Source organism: Mizuhopecten yessoensis, unplaced genomic scaffold, assembly GCF_002113885.1.
Source record: "Mizuhopecten yessoensis strain PY_sf001 unplaced genomic scaffold, ASM211388v2 scaffold9651, whole genome shotgun sequence".
Lineage (NCBI taxonomy): Eukaryota > Metazoa > Mollusca > Bivalvia > Pectinida > Pectinidae > Mizuhopecten > Mizuhopecten yessoensis.
This window is the reverse complement of record NW_018408154.1, coordinates 1,503,186-1,524,536: the sequence shown is the minus strand read 5'-3', so window position 1 is coordinate 1,524,536 and position 21,351 is coordinate 1,503,186. Positions and strand designations below refer to the sequence as shown.

At 35.1% G+C, this 21,351-nt stretch overlaps 1 protein-coding gene across 1 annotated transcript in view; it reads left to right on the top strand.

Annotated features, from left to right (window-relative positions):
• Positions 1–4,834: 4,834 nt before the first annotated feature.
• The window catches only part of LOC110458552 (NACHT domain- and WD repeat-containing protein 1-like), a 34,991-nt gene continuing 18,474 nt past the window's right edge, over positions 4,835–21,351 (top strand). Inside the window, exons 1-8 of the mRNA XM_021510303.1 lie at positions 4,835–4,996; positions 13,304–13,707; positions 15,574–15,776; positions 16,437–16,552; positions 17,703–17,914; positions 19,120–19,254; positions 20,451–20,579; positions 21,056–21,264. Of these exons, the coding sequence (XP_021365978.1) occupies positions 4,944–4,996; positions 13,304–13,707; positions 15,574–15,776; positions 16,437–16,552; positions 17,703–17,914; positions 19,120–19,254; positions 20,451–20,579; positions 21,056–21,264 (1,461 nt within the window). The 5' untranslated portion in view covers positions 4,835–4,943. The remainder of the gene's footprint in view (positions 4,997–13,303; positions 13,708–15,573; positions 15,777–16,436; positions 16,553–17,702; positions 17,915–19,119; positions 19,255–20,450; positions 20,580–21,055; positions 21,265–21,351) is intronic.

Below are 21,351 nucleotides of genomic sequence, written 5' to 3'. Positions count from 1 at the left end.
TGTTCTCCATTAAGTCTCCTGCGTGCTGCCCTCAGAGTCAACAAGAGAGGTCAGCAGAACATATTATTTGTTATTGCTATAGAATAGATGAAGTTAAAACAAATAGAATTGTCTGTTTATCACATGAACATATCAAGATATTTTTTTTATCTATATCAAAGCTTGTAAATAATCTACAAAGTGGAAGCGACAATCAAAGCATTGCACTCCATTAGTTAAGAACAGGTTTGGCTACATTTAAAGAGGAGATCAAAAGATTGAATAATTTTGATCGTCAAAACTGAACAGGTTCATATTTTTGATATCCAAGATATAGATGGTCAATTTGATTTTTGACACAATGCCCCTTTTCGACTCTAGAAAGGAGGGCATGTTAAGATGTATTCGATGCCAAATATTAAACACAAAAACTCAGATAGGATGAATACTAACCAACAGTGACTAAAATGATCCAAAATGGGAAATATAGAACAGTGCGAAGATATTCATATTACATTCTTATATATAAAGCATAGGTGGAATTTTGGATATGATTTTGATAGAATGATCCAACTTCCTGACTTTAAATAGTCTCAGTAAGTTTGTACTTGTGGCAGACCTGCCCCAACCAGAAAGATTCTATTCACGTTTATCGGGATGCTGGTTTACATTCTTTTGATTAATTAAGAATTCATTATTCTTGAATTATAAATCTTAGCTGGTTGTATAGTGTTGAAAGTTTTTCAACAGAATGAAATCAGTGTTAGGTTTTAGCTAACATCGAGTTTAACATCTAATTGGATTTTATTTAGTTTTAAGTTTTAAATGTCAAAGGTCACATTTAACAGCCATATCCTGACCGCGAAGTTGGGTATACAATAGGGAGTCGATGCTTACTAGTACTGGTACTTTGTTTCACTCGAACTGCAAGAAACAATCGTACAATAACTGGAAAAAATAAGAGCCGTTTTCGATTGTTTTGGTAAGTCTACAAAATGATGAAACAGTCGTAATTGTATATGTATTATATTCTCTTTTCACCTCGTGTTCACTCCATCAAAATGAAGCTTGGTCATGTTCTCTGAATTTGTGAAACGTTAAAATAAGTCTGTTACGTTAAGTCAATCTAACCAATTGTATCCATAGAAAGCATCCATGCGCAACGATACCAGAAGATCAGAATACGACACCGATGGAGTGATAATACGACACCGATGGAGTGATAATACGACACCGAGGGAGTTAGAATACGACACCGAGGGAGTGATAATACGACACCGAGGGAGTTAGAATACGACACCGAGGGAGTGAGAATAAGACACCGTGGGAGTGAGAATAAGACACCGTGGGAGTGATAATAAGACGCCGAGGGAGTGAGAGTAGGACACCGAGGGAGTGATAATACGACACCGTAGGAGTGAGAATAAGACACCGAACGAGGTAGAATACGACATCGAGGGAGTGAGAATGCGACACCGTGGGAGGGTTAATAAAACACCGAGGGAGTGAGAATGCGACACCGAGGGAGGGAGAATAAAACACCGAGGGAGTGAGAATACGTCACCGAGAGAGGGAGAATACGTCACCGAGAGAGGGAGAATAAGACAACGAGGGAGGGAAAATACGACACAGAGGGAGGGAGAATAAGACAACGAGGTAGTGAGAATACGACACCGAGGGAGTGAGAAAACGACACCGAGGGAGTGAGGATACGACACCGAGAGAGGGAGAAATCTAAACCGAGGGAGTGAGAAAACGACCCTGAGGGAGGGAAAATAAGACACCGAGGGAGGGAGAATACGACACCGGGAGAGGGAGAATAATACACCGAGGGAGGGAGAATACGACGCCGAGGGAGTGAGAATACGACACCAAGGGAGTGAGAACAAGACACCGAGGGAGTGAGAAAACGACACCGAGGGAGTGAGAATACGACACCGAGAGAGGGAGAATATGACACCGAGGGAGGGAGAAAAGGACAACGAGGGAGTGAGAATAGGACACCGAGGGAGTGAGAATACAACGTCATGGGAGAGAGATTAGTGTTGCTTGGTTGCCGCCGTCATACATAAGTGAACATGGTCTAAATGTATACTACAATGCGAAGTGAAAGCCTATGTAATGATGTTCCCCTATGTAATTATTTATTAGAATAATATGTATCCTGACGGGATGTTTAATGACAATAGATAAAGCCTATTATTACGTTATTATTGAAATAAAAAATAACTTTGAAATACTGATACATTTAGTGCAGTCAAAGTTGTTTTTAACAAAGTTTTTCCATGATGTTTTAATTACGAATAATGGATATTTCTAACAGGAAGGAAGGGTAAAACCTTTATGGTTTGACAGTAGTGTAGCTGGTTGGTGTCGAGCATCAATTGAAAACGGCAATATTTTTTGTATGTATTTCTCCTTTTGTTTTGACTGATGATCGAGTTATATCCCGAAACTATCGCTGGGTTCTGTAGACATGTCATATTTCTGAGAGGTTGTTATAATTTAGATAAAGTCCCCGGCGGAATGAACTTTACTGGTGGTGCCTGATGTGATATATGTAACATAATCCCATTTTAATTGGATTGTCATATCATACATTAAACACATCATTTTATTCATCTAAAGAACGTTAAGGGGTTGTGAGAGAAGAGGATAACATAACACATTCGCTGTGACAGTGGAAACACTGATATTCTGTCAGGCCAAGAGTTCAGTGTTGTTAAAAGATGTCCTATTGTGACGTCATTGTACTATGACATCAACATTTTAGGCAAAGACTCAATTATATTTTATCAAGACATCAGACTTAATTTCAGTTATTTTATAAAAACACCCAAATGTATTACATATAACAATTATATTACCCCATATGGATTATTGAATATTAATATGTATGGTTTAATGTATCTTGGACGGGAGAACATGTATAATGTACGTGTTTTAGGTACTGTTATTCATACGTACATTTCTAACTTGCTATGCACAATGTAGATAAGTTGTTTTGCGAGAAGTGATGTCGAGCGCTCGAGAAGTTATGTAAAACGATTGAGAAGATATGTTGAGCGATCAATTAATATGTCTAGCGCTCGAGAGGCTATGTAGAACGATCGAGATGATATGTAGAACGATTGAGATGATATGTCGAGTGCTCGAGATGATATGTCGAGTGCTCGAGATAATAAGTCGAGCGCAAGAGAAGTTATGTCGAGTGCTCGAGATAGTTAATGGGGAAAACAATATTGTGCTTATCCTCAATGTACCACCATATAAAGTCTGGGTATAGCACTCGAAAAATATGTCAAGCGCTCACAATAATAAGTCAAGTGCTCGAGATAATAAGTCGAACGTTCGAGAACAGATGTCGAGCTCTCGAAAAGTTATGTCGAGCGATTGAGATAATATTTCGCGCGTTCAAAACAATATGTCGAGCAATCTAAGTAATAAATGTAGAAACAAATATTTTGCATGTCCTAAATATACTTCTTTGTTTGTTTATTTGAGTTGAACGGCAAATCGACAACTGTGGTCATTTAGGGCCATGGTGATTTATTTATTTATTTTTAAGCAAACATTTTAGTAGCGAAGATAAAATCAAATAAAAGTTAATATTTAAAAATGTTGTAATGTGGGTTAAAAGACATCAAGAGTATAAAGAATACACCGATCTATTTAAAATAGTTAAAAAATGCCTTCAAGTCCACGGAACTATATAAAAAGAGTTTTCATATCCGGGACTCGAAAGTAATTATAACGAATGTGTTTAAAATCGGAACATTCGATTTAAAAATTGTTCCGTTGTAAATGGAGTGTCACATGCGTGGCATGTAGGTGGATCTTTTCGTTTTAAAAGGTACAAATGAGTAGGATAAGTGTGCCCAGTACGGAGCCGAGCGAGGACAACTTCCTCTCTACGAACTTTCTGACTTGGGACACATGTTTTAAGTTTCGGTTCTACTTAAAAAAAAGTCTGTTGCTGGGCTTGAAAGACCAGCGTTGCTGCCATTCATTTTGAAAGGCTGTGCGAATAATTGCTTAAAAATCAGTATATGGTAGTTTGATATTTGTTTGTTGAAGATTTAACGTATTTTTGCTACTCTGTCAATAAATTCGTTGCCTTTAGTTCTGACATGGCTAGGAATCCATAGTAAAGTAAATTTAGATTTTCTTTAAGATGCGAGATACGCGAAGCCAAGGTTTTGTGCGAGTGTGCTTTTAGGATCTCGTAACTGTAAACTTTGAAAGATAGATAGAGAGTCTGAACAAATGATTGCCTTTTTAATATGGTGTTCATAAATATGATCGACCGCCAAACCAATGGCGCATGCTTCGGCAGAAAAGATGGAGGCGCCGTCTGGTAGTCGAACTAAAGTGCAAGAATTAGCAGAACAGCAGGCTGCGGCCACTTTTTCACCTTCTTTGGAACCATCGGTGTAAAGTTGTGTATGAGAAGGGTACTTCGAAATGCATTCCATAATGTACCACCGTATATCTGAGTCGTACGACTATTTGCAAATACAATACGTAACTTCAAATTTCTTTTAAGAAATGCAGATTATTTTAATTAGATAGATATTTTATTGTTTATTTCTGACCCAGGTGTTTACTTAAAGATCCGTTACTGGTAAATTACACGAACTGGATAACGCAAGCATAACAAAAAAAACATTTCTATAAAGCTTAACGCGTCATTTTTCGTAAAAAAAATGTGTTTAAGTTGGGAATGGGCAAGATACCTATCTGTCAACATGCACCGGTGTATTCTTTGTCGATACAACAAAAGACAATTCTGCTGTACGCACAAAGGCGTGCTATTTAAAGAACTGTGGTGATCAATCTGTCGTGTATCGATATATACTGCGGTTACGTATGAGTTAGTGATATTAAGGGTGGATCCCATACAGAATGTCGCCATGACGGACTGGTTTCTGAAACCTCACATGTGACGTACAAAAGACACCAAGATGGGGTCCGGAAGGAGCAAGACAGCGCCCCCTAAAGGGACAGGGGATAATAGGTATGTGTGTTATGACACTTGTGTTTCGAGTATAACATACACCATAATTATAAACTATGTTAACGTAAGAATGTACACACCATGTATCCCATGTATGTCTATGTACTAGTATACAAAACATCAGGTTATATTATTGTACACACAAGTATACAAAATAGCATTATGTAAGTATTGTTAGTTTAGTTTCAACAGTATTTATGAAGAATAAAGTAGTAAAATATATCAAAACTATGCAAAATGATTTGGTAACAAGCTTAGAGCTTATGTAAAACCATCTCCTAATTAGTGTTGGGCACAGATACATAAATTAGAGTGATCGTGTTATACAGATCAAGGAATGCTGGTGTTAAACAATGATGTTACTGTCCGAGTACTGATCCCGTGTTAAATAAGTATATAACATACAACAATGGTGTAACTGTCCGAGTACTGATCCGGAGTTAAATACGTATATAACATACAACAATGATGTTCCTGTCCGAGTACTGATCCGGAGTTAAATAAGTATATAACATAAAACAATGATGTTACTGTCTGTGTACTGATCCCGTGATAAATAACTATATAAACATACAACAATAATGATACTGTCCGAGTACTGATCCGGAGTTAAATACGTATATAACATACAACAATGATATTTCTGCCTGAGTTCTGATCCCGTGATAAATACGTATATAAACATACAACAATAATGTTACTGTCCGAGTACTGATCCCGTGATAAATAAGTATATAAACATACAACAATGATGTTACTGTCTGAGTACTGATCCCGTGATAAATAAGTATATAAACATACAACAATGGTGTTACTGTCCGAGTACTGATCCTGTGTTAAATAAGTATATAAACATACAACAATGATGTTACTGTCTGAGTACTGATCCCGTGATAAATAAGTATATAAACATACAACAATGGTGTAACTGTCCGAGTACTGATCCTGTGTTAAATAAGTATATAAACATACAACAACATATACAGTGTGACATGCATATAGTATAGGTATAGACTAGGATAAATTCATCTCATGTATATCATTACATAAGTATAAAAGGTAAACCTAGTAAAGGCGAGTACATTGTAATTACATAAGAACATACATTGTAATCACATAAGTACATGGCAATACCTGTATAGTTACATATTGTATGTATACAAATTGACGGATTATACAATCATATAAATATGACAGTGTATATTTGTACGAGTATAGACAGAAAACGATATTATTATCGATTGTACCTATTAACACGGCAGTTCATAATACATGTACACGTATGCATATGAAATGTCATACTATATAATTGCATAAATATGACAGTGTATATTTGAACGAGTGCGTGTACAAAATGTCATAACATAACTGCAGTGTATACACCTGACAGTGCATGTTTATGATTGTGTATAAAAATGTCATTGTATATGTGTATAAACATGACAGTACATGTTTATCTCCAGTATTGTTAGGTCTCTGCACTTTCAAATTGATTCCTGCTGTTAGTCGAAATGGCGACAGACGTACGATGGCCGATAACAGCCGTCATATCTTATATCTAATAGAGTATGCATATGACTTGTACATGCACTTTATTTTAATTTGTACATGAACGCATCTTATATCTTATATGACTTGTACATATAATTTTATTTCTATTTGAACATGTACACATCCTATATCTAGTATGTATATGACTTGTACATGAACATAGCTCATACCTTATACCGATAAGCATTTATTTCGTGACAAGAACGAGTCCGAAACAAAGGTGAGGTAAAGCAGACGCCTTCTTATTTATCCGTAGCTTTTGTTAAGAATACCAACCGGTCTATCACAAAAAGATAGCATGATTTAAGACAGCTTCATTCAGAAGGTAAATGCCTCTGTGCAGATTTATATAGGACGTATATATATCCTGTACTGACTTTATATCGAAGGTATATGTCCTGTGTTGACTTCATTCAGAAGGAATATATCCTTCATTGACGTTATGTAGGTGGTATATATCCTGTGTTGACTTCACACAGAAGGTTTATGTACTTTGTTGACGTTATATAGGAGGTATATCCTGTGTTGACTTCATACAGAAGGTTTATTTATTTTGTTGACTTTATATAGGAGGTATATCCTGTGTTGACTTCAAACAGAAGGTTTACGTACTTTGTTTGCGAGATATAGTAGGTATATATCATATGTTGACTTCATAACAAGGCAAATGTCCTGTTTTGACATTATTCAGGAGGTTATGTTCTGTGGTTCAGTTATAACTGTCATAACATGTGTATTCAGCTGCCTTACCAATTCAACATACAAAAGAAATTCGACGAACCACTTGACTGGCTGGTTGTGGTTCCCTCCTATATAAAGTCAACACGGGACATTTACATCGTAAACCGTTTATCTGATTTCAAAAAACGCATGCAATCTGTCGACCAAATATTTGATGTACTTCAGCACTTTAAAGTTACAGCGAAAAAGCTTAGAGTATCAGAATATCAAGGACGAGTTATATTAATACTTAAAACCATTATGAGTTACACGTGTGAATAAAATGCATTCATTTTTTTTTTGTTGACGTCAAATCAAAAATGACAAAACAGATTATTTCACCAGAATGAAACAAATGTATATTTCATAATACAATGTATAAAATATAAAAACATAAAAAAAAATGAACGTGTACAATGCAACGGACACAACTACATTACGTACTACATTTTCTTAAGTATTTGGTACCTTGCTATTTTTTCACTTAGAAATAAATAACTTCATTTTAGTACATGAAATATAAAATGTTTAAACACACACACCTTGCCCAGGCCACATTGGTCCTTCTTACTGTGCAAGCTCTCATAAATCATGCAATCAATATCTGAGATATGTGAGCAGTTGGCGTAATATTACAACTCTTTTGTAAAGTTTTAATATTTCTTACCAATTCTAATGAAGCAGCTATATACACTCGATTTGTAGTCTGAAATAGACCGGTTTATAACAAACACTACAGATAAACTAGAAGGCGTCTGCTTTACTTCACCTTTGTTTTTCACTGGACCTTATCACGAAAGGAATATTAATCGGTATGAGGTATGATACATGTACATGCATAAATAAAAAATAAAAATATAAAAGTGTACATTGTACATGTATCAATTCAAAAATGGACATGTTCAAGTCATATACATATTAGATATAGGATGTGTACATTGTACATGCATCAATTTTAAAACAATGGACATGTTCAAGTCTTATACATATTAGATATAAGATGTGTACATTGTACATGTATATATAAAACAAATTAAATGGACATGTTTAAGTCATATACATATCAGGTCTAAGATATGGCGGCCTCTATCGGCCATCGTACAGACGAGACATATCATTACGGGGAATTCCTGACATAAAGGGTTCCTGTAGTATGGTGTATACGTGCAGTTTTTCGAAACAACATTCCAATGTTAATCAAAATAGTCTGTCCTCAAGGTTATAAATGTCCACTTTAGCGCTACATGAAAGAAACGTTACGGAAGATATATCTATATGATAGTTTAGGTGAATGTTTAGGCTGCTAAATTGATAGATATATCGATTGAGTGGTACGGTATAGAGGAAGGTTGTGTTAAATAGCCGGAGTAAATATTCATGTATTTACAGATTTAAAATCCTAAGTGAAAACCTACGCCTGACCGAACCCTGAACCGTTCCATAAAGTATAGCTTCACAGACAGTATTGAAAACTGTTAATTACATTAATAGCGTCTACCGAAACAAAAGAAGGAGACGAGTATTATTAGAGATTGAATAGACAACCTTGTCATGTCCACAAGCTGAAATACATATGGTGACGTCTTAAGAACACGAAATGTCGTTTATTTAGATAGTTATCAATTTTATCTACGTAGTTATACCTGAATGTCTTCCATCGCTGAGGATACTATATATAATACACAGAACCGGGGGACATCATACTTGTTTGTTTTCGAATCCTCCACTTTTATAAAAACATAGGGAGAAGAATATGGTTAGAAGAATTATATTCTGTTTCTGGGTAGTATTGGCAGTGTTCACCTGTATTTCACATGTGTTTTCACATGTGGTTTACTGTTCTGTGGAAGGGATTGTAGCTGAAATCTGATACTGTTATACAAGATTCCACATAAGATATTTAGATTTTGCATGAACATTTCAAAATTAAGAATATTTTGTATCCATTTTGTAGTGGTTGTGATGCTAATATGACATTTCATTTTGTAATAATTTTGTATCGAAACAAATTATTAGAAATTTTACATAAAACTGATATATTTAGTGATACAACAAAACTTATCCTTATTGTTGTATCATTGTTAAGTAAAAATTGTATATATCTAATAGAAAGTGTGGTGTTTAACAGTTAATAATTACAAAAAAAACAAAACAATTGACAATCAACAGAAAATATCTTGAAAATCAGAGCAAAATACAGTTACCTGTCATTCGTGACGCCTAATTTTACTGATATTTAATTATTTTCTAATTTTTCAAATCCAAATCAAATTGAAATTTTAATGCAAATCAGAAAATGTTTATTTTATTGTCAAATGGATGAACAAATATCAAAGTAAATATATTCTAAATAATGTTTTTTTTTTTACTAAAGCAGGATTTATCATCCAGGTTTAGTTGATATAGAACCTACAATAGAACACCTTAACACTGGTGTGGATGCTACTGAGATATGTAGGTAATATTAAGTATCCAAAGCAAGTAACCAAATATAATTAAAAAGTACACTTGGTCCTAATCTCATACTTTTGAGAGAGAAAAACAGCTAATCTGAAAAAATACTTATCACTGATAGGGTAATTGACAAAGTTCCTGGACCTTACAAACAGGGTCCAAACAGCAGATGGTTACAGAGAGTAAGGGACTGAACAGCTTCCCAGGGACCAAAAGGGAAAGAAAGGCTACATGACAATTTATTATTTCCTATTCAGTACCAAATTAATTCATTTTAATATTTCTTAGCGTATTTTTCTTTGAAGACATGACTAGTAATACATTTTTCTTTGTTTACATGTTTATTACTTCCACTTCATGTACGTATCTCAACACTGAAAGCTACCTAACTTATAACTCAGGTGACCAATAAGGCCTTTAGGGGTTTTGTGAAATAGTCCACTAAACTTGTATAATATAAGATATAATTCAGACTGATGAACGATATGTACAGTTTATATCAGCTGTCTTTGCATGTCCACTTTAAACAGTTTTTGAGTGTCAATAAAATCCAAGCTCTAGAAGTGTGGTGATTATTGTTGACTGTTCAATTTACACAACCGAATTAAACGTCATGTACATTGTACTTTGAAACAAATTTCACATTATATTTGAAATATTTAAAATATCGAACAATTGTTTAAACATCAACGTTATGTTCGGATTGGTACCATTGTAGTCTGAAAAGTTTACCCGTGCACTTAACACAGCAAAACAATAATCATGTACTGTATGTATATGACAAGAATGTAATCTTTTATCGCTATAACGCACATAAAATCATTTGGATATAACAGTTATCTGATAAGCGGAAGTTAACACTTATTACATGTTACAGGTGTTAGAGTTATTTTACACGCTCTAATATATTTCAACATCAGAACGCATTGTCCTTGTAACTAAGTAGTTATTGTTAAGCATCTGAAGATGAATGCTGAAAGCATAAATGCTAAAAGAAAATCTGAAATCAACTCATTTTTCCCAGTGCTACCGGTCTGAATATAAATACACTGTAAACTTAATGTCTACATCTCTCAATACAATTATTATTGACAATGTAAATGAAAGACAGGATCCATATAATCCGCTTGGCCACGGGGAGTAACGTAAACCCTTCCCTATCTATCTTCTGAGTTAAATCCAAACTGAAGGTGGTCGATGTAGGGATTTCAGATAAGTTCTATGATAGATTGTCATTTGTTATCAGTATCGATTTTAAGAAACGACAGAGAATGCGACAATAAACCAGGGAGGTCAATAGGGCATGTTAAAAGCAGTTTCTTACATGACATCGCTAAATATAGATATATGTACTTTGCCAATACCCCTTATGCACGTCGCTGATGCAATATACACCCTACGCAATTAGTGAAAAATGAATAAAATACAACAGCGAACAAAGACTAGGCCTATTACTGCACCGATTTGACTCAATCGCAATAGGAAGTTTAAGTTTTTCCTAGCATGCGCAGAAAAGATACGAAACTATGCATAAAACAAAAACAAAACAGAGGTACAATGTGCCACATTCAGCAGGTATAAAGCAAGTCGATAATATTTCCTCTCTTTTATTCTCTAACTACCTTAATATTTCGGAAGATATTTTTAGAATCAATAGACCACTCCCCTTAGAACAATTGAAAGACAAATTGCAGACTAAACTGAATATTGTTATGGATTATTTTCGTCATGTTATACGGTGACGATAAAAAATGTCTTTCTGATTCTGCTGAAGGTTTGCAAAATGCTCTTAACGTTATTCAGAAATACTGTGATATATGGAAATTAGAACTTCATGTGAAGAAAACACAGATAGTCGTAGTTTGTAAGCGCCAATCTAATAATAACCATGTATTACTATCATAATACACCGAAGTTTGGCCTGTTTTCAATAGAAATTTAATAACTAATGCCTAATATAAAAAATACCCCGTCAAAAAAAAAATTGTAAATATGTAATAATATTACATAACATCTATAATTAGATATAACAGTTTTAGCCATTACTATATATGTCCTACCCCAATACCGAGCCGGAGCAATGTAACCAAAGAGTTACAGCCAGTCCGCAAAAGGAAACATTTTAAATTTAATTATACCACGTAAGATGCTATTCTTCATCCGGTTTGGTATAGCAAGGTACACATAGGAGTAGTCTTGGTAACAACAAAGTTTGTACTACTACGAATAGTATACTCGCACTCAACTCAGTATTGCAGCAAAGTCTGCAGATCTGAACAACAGAAGCAATCAGTCGCTAGTTGTAGCAAACAGGACTTTGTCTCCACAGCTACAAATCCCAGCTGCCAAATGAGTTGAAGAATAGTATCAACAATAAAAAGTCTATAGGCTGAGTTCGCCCCAAAATGCCAATATGATGTGTTTTTTATGTACTTGATGTATTTCTGTATACAATTATACTTGTGCATGATTATTGATGTTTTCTGATATGTATGTACGGAAGGATATTTATTAAATGTGTGTACAAATCTATCTTGCTGTTATTTGTTAATTTAAACCATGTATTTAGAATTAACGGTTAATTTATAGAAAAAGTTGAGAATGTTAGTGTGACATTTATTTGCAATGGTAGCTTTTTGAAATGTAAACGAAAGCATTGTAAGCATTGTCTACCAACAGATTCAACCACCTAGTGGTGTAAAATAATTACCTGCGTATACATAGTTTGAGCTTTTGAGTTTAAACAACTTTTTTTAGCGAGTCAGTTGCTATGTTTATATCTTTTTTGAGTGAGTCAGCAGCTATGTTTATAACCTTTTTGAATCTCGAACACTTTTTTTTGTCGTTTTCCTTATTAACTAAATTAATCCCACAATGCCGTTAATTCCACGATTTGAACATATTTCATTGCAATTTCACTGACATGACACTGATGGGTATTTTACTGCTCATGAACAGTTCTCCACTGTATAACTTTCTGTAAAAGTCGTCAATTTTCTCCATGTTTAATTTTTGAGAACATGGCAAGATTGTTCGTACTTTCCCTCTGTTTACCGTCAGGGGACATGTCCAATTTCCCGTTGTTAAATTTGTTTTACAATGAATAGCCCTTCACAAGCATACCTCTGGGGTAGCGCTATAAAGTCGGCATCAGTTCCGTGCTATCACAAGGAGACAAACACGAACATATCGCAGCCTCCCAAAACACACGAGCATACACTTCACGCATGCATCTTGCACACAGGGGATGCCGTCCTTAAATGACCATAGCAGTCGATAGGACTTTTAACAATACTAAACCAAAACATACTTCTGAGATATTGTCCTATACATTGTACAGGTATGCCACTGAAAGAGGACTTAATCAATTCCTGTGGATTATCTAACTGTGTCGTATAGTATTCGATACAGTTAGTTTAAGAAGTGACCCTTTAAAACTAACATTTTCTATTTATTTAAAACTAACTCTTATTTATGAGTGATCAACGTAACCACGGTCATATAATTTACTTGCTGATTCATAAATCGAAAATGTTATTCTTTCTATCCAAATTATCCAACTTTGTTTGTCATATATTGCAGAGTTCGTGCAAATAGGTCATCAACGTCACCACAGAAAAATAATACACCGACTAACTCCAAAACAAATCCAGACAATAACTGGACCAAATCCGATTCCAAAACATTTCCAAACGATGACTCGCCAAAACCCGACTCCCAAAATACTACAAACAACAAAACGGGAGAGGCAACATCATCTGGGTTGACGGGTACTAAAATCAAAGCACCGTTAACGAAGTCGAAAAGTAAGCTGAAGTTTCAGCGGGGTGTGAGTAAAACTCTGATGAAAATGACGGGGAAGAAAACCGTTCCTAGTGTAAATCTGACCAGGACATCATCTAGCCCTATACTCACTGGTGATGTAAGCATTGAGGTCCCGTCTACCAGCAAAATCGTCAGGATATTTACTAGTAGTACGTTCACCGGTAAGTGTATACGTGTTTACATGGCTAAGTAAATAAAATGTAACACATAAGGACAGTGTTGACAAAACAAAACGTAAAAGGTAAACTCCTTAAACCAGTGTCAATCATTGTTTCTTGATGTAGTCATCCATTACAATACTTTATCCAACCCGGAGAAAAGGTAGAATGTCGCCTAAAATAGCACAAGTGGATCACTTTTGGGCTAGCTATGTTTTGAAGTGTTTGTTCTTCTTTGATTTAGTTTATAATTTAATTTATTAATGATGTGCACCTCTGAGAAGTCAAAAATGTCCTTTATTTAACTTTTTTCTCACATGCATTTTTGGAAAAGGGAGTTAATGGCATGGCAGAAAATGCAAGAAGGCTTATATGTTTTGCTGTTTTAACCATTTGCAGGACAAATTCATACAATATCTTCCAAGTGTGTCATCAGATACGTATGAATAATTGCAGAATTGACAAAAATAGTATTTTCTTTTATATCAATAAAGTAAAATTTCTTTTACTTATTTTTTTTTTAACTCAGAAAAGCAGTTTAAGTTAATCCAACCACTTATTTTTAATGACAAAATACTATTTTTTTTACTTTTTTTGCAGATTTAATGCTTGATATAAAGAGTTCTGCTATAAAACTTTTTTAAATATTTAGCGGATCAAAAGAAAATAGGTTTCTCTTTCAAAAACAGCCATTAAAATGGGGTGTCCGTGTGCTTCTTTTTTTTGTCCCATTATCATTTGTGTTATGTTTTACCATTTCGGGGTCAACAATCAATCGTTCTTCAGTTACACTAGATATGTAAATATATATATATATATAGTTTTCCGTTTTGTTGCATCTTTTTCATTATATGGAACATTATAAAGTTGTACAGCAATAATGAACTTGCTACAATTAAAAATGCTTCCACAGTGACGATTAATTTGATCAGACCAGGGTTAAAAAGGTGAAATTTTGCTTTTCGTGAAGCGCAAGAAATACTCAAAAACACTCATTTTCAAAATGGCCGCGAAATTGGTTATTTTTTAAAATTCTTTACAAACAGCAGACATCTTGATGGTTGAAACATTTTCCAGATGCCTGGTTGCTATTAAAATTGACCACGCTTCGTTAAATATTACAACAACAAAAGACTTAAACGAGATCAAAACGAGACGTGAAGGTGATTGAAACCTCAGAAGAGTACATCCTTAAGGTGTAGTTAACATGGTTCGTTTAACATTTATGATAAAATGTGAGATGTACTGTAGTGTTATGTAACAAAATGTTATGTAATCATTAGTTTGTTTGGTAAAGATTTATATTGCATGTGAATTAATGGATAAAGTTTTGTTATTGGAAGGACTGGTTCCTGTTGTGATATGACAACGTGAGAGTGTCATCAGTGTTGATTAATACCTAAATTATCCTGCTTATGTGCAATAGTTGCTTCTAAGATCAAACAGTCACGGATGAGAAAGTCTTTTCATTTGACTTTGGTGTCTTTTTCCACAGATCTTTGTATATTGTATGTTGGCGATCAATCTGAATGTGTGTGTATTCTATTTATAACCTTCTGTGGCCGTTTTGTTGTTCATGAAAAAAATACTCTCGATAGAAATAGTTTTATATCAAACTGTCGTAATATCTTAATATTCGCCGTGCTGTGAGTATATATATTTATTTATGAAAAACTATAATTTTTGTGACATGTAATTAATTGTTCAATACGTCAAAAGTTTCACAGTTGATTTTGTTGTTAGAACCCTAGTTGGAAATGTTTTGTTACATTTAGTTTGGTAATTGAAACAGTTGAAAGTTAATCATTTGAAAACATTCGGCCAAGACAACGCAGCTTGTGTTAAAGCTGCCATATTATTAATGAACAGACACCAAGCACGAGAGAAACACGTGGATGACGGAGGCGTACCCCAAATTGCGTTCGTACTGCCAAAGCCAAGGATACGAGTTTCAGGTGGTTGACATGAGATGGGGAATCCGTGAAGATGCGTCCGACGACCACACAACCTTTGATCTGTGTATGACCGAACTAAAGCTGTGTCAGCAACTCTCCACCGGACCCAACTTCATTGTGAGTAGTGTCATTTATACTATCATCTATATTAATCTGGACTGCATTTAATAAGCATACATAGTTTGTAAAAATTCAACTGGAAACGGCGATTTCAATGAAGAGCGCTATTTGGCTAGTGTTTTGAATTATTTAGCATTATTGTAGGTTACCATTTGAATATGTTATTCATGTAGTCATACAGTGGTTTAATGGATAGGGGAGGATTAGCTAGCCCGTGCTCGTTATGGATCATTCAAAAGCGGGTCAATTGGAGGGCCCTGGCAGAGTACTGGGGAGCGCCGCTCCCTCCGACCCCCACCTCTCTCTCTCTCTCTCTCTCTCTCTCTCTCTCTCTCTCTCTCTCTCTCTCTCTCAAGCGTACAGGTAGCTATGTGCCTCACGTACTATGGCATTTATACGTCATACAAGGGATTATTATAGAGATGTTTATTATTATAAATATAAAGGAATGAATATGAAATAAAGTTATGCAAGCAATTTTCTGAAATCCTCGCAGTAGTTAGCGTTTGAACGACAGTCAGTAAATAGCTATTAATGAAAATATAATTAACAGTATTTTAAAGTGAGATGTTTTTTATGATGATCGAAAATTATGTTCCCTTTCTCTGTTAAGATGTTTGATAAATGCCCTCTGACATACATGTTATATATTTACAGTCCCTACTCGCCAATAAGTACGGATACCGTAGCCCCCCGCGCACCATACCCGTGAACGAGTTCCAGATCCTCTTGGAAGGAGTAGAAAAAGAAGAAGTCAAAGCTCAACTCACCAAGTAAGTTTTGTTTTATTTCAGGTTTGAACAGCAATGCTATTATCGAATTATTTCTCACATGTCCATTATATTCTGAGGAATCTTATGAATTAAATCATATGCAAATGCCAAGGACTAGAATTTTTTGACAAAGAATTTTCAGTAATCGTGAAAGAAAGTGAAATTTCTAAAGATTATTTTCATACAGGTTGTTACAATTACACCATAACTACACTACATATAATTAGAAGAAGGAAACAGTCAAACTTATATAAATACTATGAATATATTACCTTAGGTTCTTACGTGTGGTTGTCATACCTTATTTTTAAACAGCGCTATATGCATTCTATAGTGCATTGGTATAATCTTATACCCCCTCACAGCCTTCTACAGGAACCACTAAAACGTCATGGTTGTATGCATGTTAATTAATATTCATTTGTGGGGAAACTACGGACTCATTGATGAAAGGAAAATCGTTATAAAGGGTGAATATAAGTGCAATGTAAAACCGTATACCGTTATCGACGTAACAGTAGGTAGGTTAGAACCAGCAGTTAATTCAAATAGATCAAAGGTGTAAACGGCGAGAGTAGGAACACTTTTTATCGACGTGTTGAAATAAAGTTAAAACCACCCGGTGAGAGTCGTGTATTATATAATAATTGTCAAACCCGTAGGTGTAGTTCGAATTCTTCTTTTGCCAATTTAAAACTCGTTATTGTTAGTGAATACTATCTATGCAAATAAGCAGATTTTCCTCCTTATTTCTGCAAACTCATGCTATCAAAGGTCTGCCTTTAGTACACTTTCGGAATGCATCTAGATTTTCCAAAAAAACGATCGACTTATTCGGAATAACTTTTATGCTCTAAGTCATAAGAATTAATATCAGAGTAATATAACACATTTTACAGTTTGGGTGGGTGGGTGGTTGAAGGTTGGCGGGCATTAAGGAGTTATATTTATAAACTGCATTTATTGTACCGGTATTCTAAATTCACTATATTGCAAAAAATTATGTCAAAAATGCAAATTATGTATTATTATTGTATTCGAAAGTGTTTTATAAACGAACTAAGTTCGTCCTACGGGTATGTTAATGTTATTATATCCGTTGTATAAATAGATGTGCAGATGCTTGTACATTATGTCTCTAACCTAACAGGTGGTATCTCTGTGATGATAATGCTGTGCCCCCCGAATATGTGTTACAACCAATCAGCAAATACATACCTAACCGATTGAGCAGTGATACAGCGCTACAGAAAACGGCCAAGGATGAATGGAACGATGATGAGTACATAATAAAAGACGCGCTGGAAGTGTCAGCTCGAGCCAACCTCTCTAAAGAACAGGCAGAAAAGTACTACGTCTCTAGTAAGTAACCCTTTCTAAATCACTTCAAGAACCAGCCCGAATCAAGCTCCCTTAAGAGGCGGCAGAGCAATAGTACGTCATGGTGAGCAAACCCTTTTAATCATACGATGAAAGAGTCGGCTAAAGCTATGCTTTGCAATAAGGTGTCAGAAAAGCATTTCCATCTAAGTAAATAACCAATCCAATCCTATCCTACATCTGGAAGAGGTTGCTCAAGTCAAGCCCCAGAAGCAAATAACCAATAAAACACTATGTCTCTAGTTAGTAGCATCTCCATCATACTGTGGATGAACCCAAGGCTTTATATAGAAGTGGCATACAAATATTTGGTTTTTAACAGATGCAATCCTCTCACACCCTGTAATTAAGGAGCTGGCTCGTGCCAAGCTACGATAAAGTAATATTACGTCAGTAGTTAGTAACAGTTCCCATCCTATATTGGAATAACAGAGCCAGGCTCCACTGGGAAGCGGTATAGAAATGCTACGTTTCTTCATTGTAACTCATTTTTATCAGTACCTAAATAATCTGAAGAAAACACTCGTCTCTAATGGGTTATCTATCACAACCAAACGGTGAAAAGGTAAGACCGAGCAAGGCTCTCCAAGGAAACTATCGAGTACTAACATGTCTGTTTAGTTTTAGCATAAAAAAAACAATTGCAAACTGAGACGTCAAATTAACACACATGTGAGGTATCTCTTCTGCTACATATTTATTACTGCATATTTGATATTTTCTGTACAATATTTCTCATTTTTAGCTCGTATCAATGTTCAGGTTGCTTTCGAAAAATCCTGACCGACCAATAAATAATAGTGGGCAAACTGATTTCGAGGACAAGATAATGAAGCAACGGTATCATAGCGTAAAATGGCGGTCTGGCTGCAAGATTGATGCCTTGTATCTTTTATTATCACGGTGTGAAATACGGAACATTGTATTACACTGCTTGATAGCAGGCTCTCTCACTGTAGTTAGTTTCACAAGAATGTAATACACAGCCGGTCGGGCTCGTGATGCCCACGAACAAAGGTTTGATAAGAAACTGCCAAGCTACATGTATTCTGATATAAACTATTGTGTGGATAGTGTTATTAAATGTGTATTATAATCTTCAAATACGCATAGAATAGCGGTAATTGCTTCAACAAAAGTGATGTTCTATGCTGTACATTGTTGACTAGTTTTATTTGTGTGTGCAGTTACGGAGAAAGAGATCCAGAAAGGCATGCTCGACGTGACCAGTCCTGATTCAAGCTGCCTGTGGTTTTGGAGAAAAATCGATGGCATTGAGAACATCGACCTTAACGAGCACGAAACACTCAGAAATTATATAGGCAAGTATATAACACGTATGTAGTTACCTTGTATGGTATTTAGTAAGTGTTGTCAGATAAATACAAGAAATTGTAATACACCATAGAGCTCTAACAGGAATACAGATAGCTCGGATGATCATTACGTAAAACATAAAACACCGTGAAAACATCCAGTCAAGTATAAATTCATCATGTATACATAGTATTCTTGTAAGCAAATTACAAAACTTGCAGTAAAATAATACGTACAGGAAGTAAGATCTGCCTATCATATAACTATGAAAGGGATAGATATATCACATGAGCCTAATACTTAATACAAAACACTAAGGGGTTAGATAGATAGGCATACCGTATATTAAAACGTCCTAGGTGATATATTCCCAAATATAATACAGATCAATCCAGAAGATAAAGTACCAATAAGCTCAAGACACTAGAAGACATGATTCCAAATATATTTCAAGTCGATAACGAAGTATAGTCCAGACACCAGTACAAACATTAAATTTAGATAGTCCTAAATACCAAAATACAGTACAACTATCTAAGAAGGAGAGGTTAACAATCAGCATATGAAAAGTAATTATGGTCCCACAATACAGTACACTACGTGGGGGAAATACTATTCTAGACGTATTAAAACACGTTGAGGAAAAGAAATAACCCCAAAACAGTTCGAAAAATACGGTCAAAAACAATAAAGAAAAATGACTAAGGAAATAACTTTTGTCTCAAACTCAGTACAACACAGTCCTTCAGGAGAGATCAACCAGAATAGAGTAAAATATGCAAAGGAAAATCAGTCCCTTATCAGATAATAGCATTGAAGTGAAATGGTCGAAAAAAAATTCAAGACGCTTACATGTAAAGTCACAAATACAAAACAACAATATTAGTACTTACAACTGTTTTGGAAAGATAGTCTAAAACAAAGTTAAACACGCTGAGGGAAAATAGTCCCAAATACAGAACAACACCTACGGATAAAATAAAAAATAGAGTATAACGTGGCAGAGAAATTCTCCTCTTAATAGAGTACAGAACATATCATGAATAAAGAAGAATACAAACGTTACATATACAACACACTGGGGTTAAAGGAGACGTGCAATTTAATAAATGAACAAATCATTTGTACATTTGTTTCATTTTAAATCAAGAGTAACTTAATACAACAGGAAATACATAAACAGCATTGGTTATGTTTTTAGACTGCGGTGGAGAGGAGAAGTACTGGCAGGAATCCCGTAGGCTGCTCCATACCCTTGAGGAAACAAAGATGAAATCTCACCTCCCAGCCGAAAATATACACCAGACCATCGTCCAGTGGACTGACAAAGGTAGGTAACCACCGTCTATACCCATTGTGTCAGCAGTTAAATATACGATAAATATTTAACAATCAATGCAATATTTAGTATCAATATGATAGGTGTGCATTGTTTATCATTTAAGAAGAGGGCTATAATAGACTTTGCCTATTACCCAAATCCTATGTAGATCTATGCATTAAAATAAAATATTTATTAAATTTTCCCAAATAAAAAAAAATGTTTTTGGAACAAAAAATCATCTTAAGCGAATAAAGATTTACCTACTACGGTACAAAATATATACGAGGGTTATTCCTTCATTTCGATAACAAAAAATGCAAAGGCGTGATATTTTAGACCGCGTACGTACCTCTTTACCTGTTTAACGAAAAAGGCTAACAAATGTTATCATTTGATTCATTTTCAAGTACGGCCTTAAAATTCCCTTTGCTATTTTCATGATTACAAATTTTAAAATATCTATCGTATTGCTACCTATGCAGGCATTGACCCCGATTCTGCTGAACACCAGACATACCTTGAAACTATGACGGGGATTTTTTTCAAGGAGATGGTCCGGTTAATTGACCTTGGGATAAAACAGCGGTCAGCCAAGGAACTGACCGATCCCCTCATGCTGGAATGTTGCCAACACATACGATTCTGTCAGCAAAAGTGTGAGAACTTCTGTGGAAGGCAGGCGTCCCTAGAAGTAAGCAGCAGTGGACACGATCAATTCTACTGATATTTGTCTATGTTGTAAAGGTTACGTAAAGAAAACAAATTCATATGGACAATT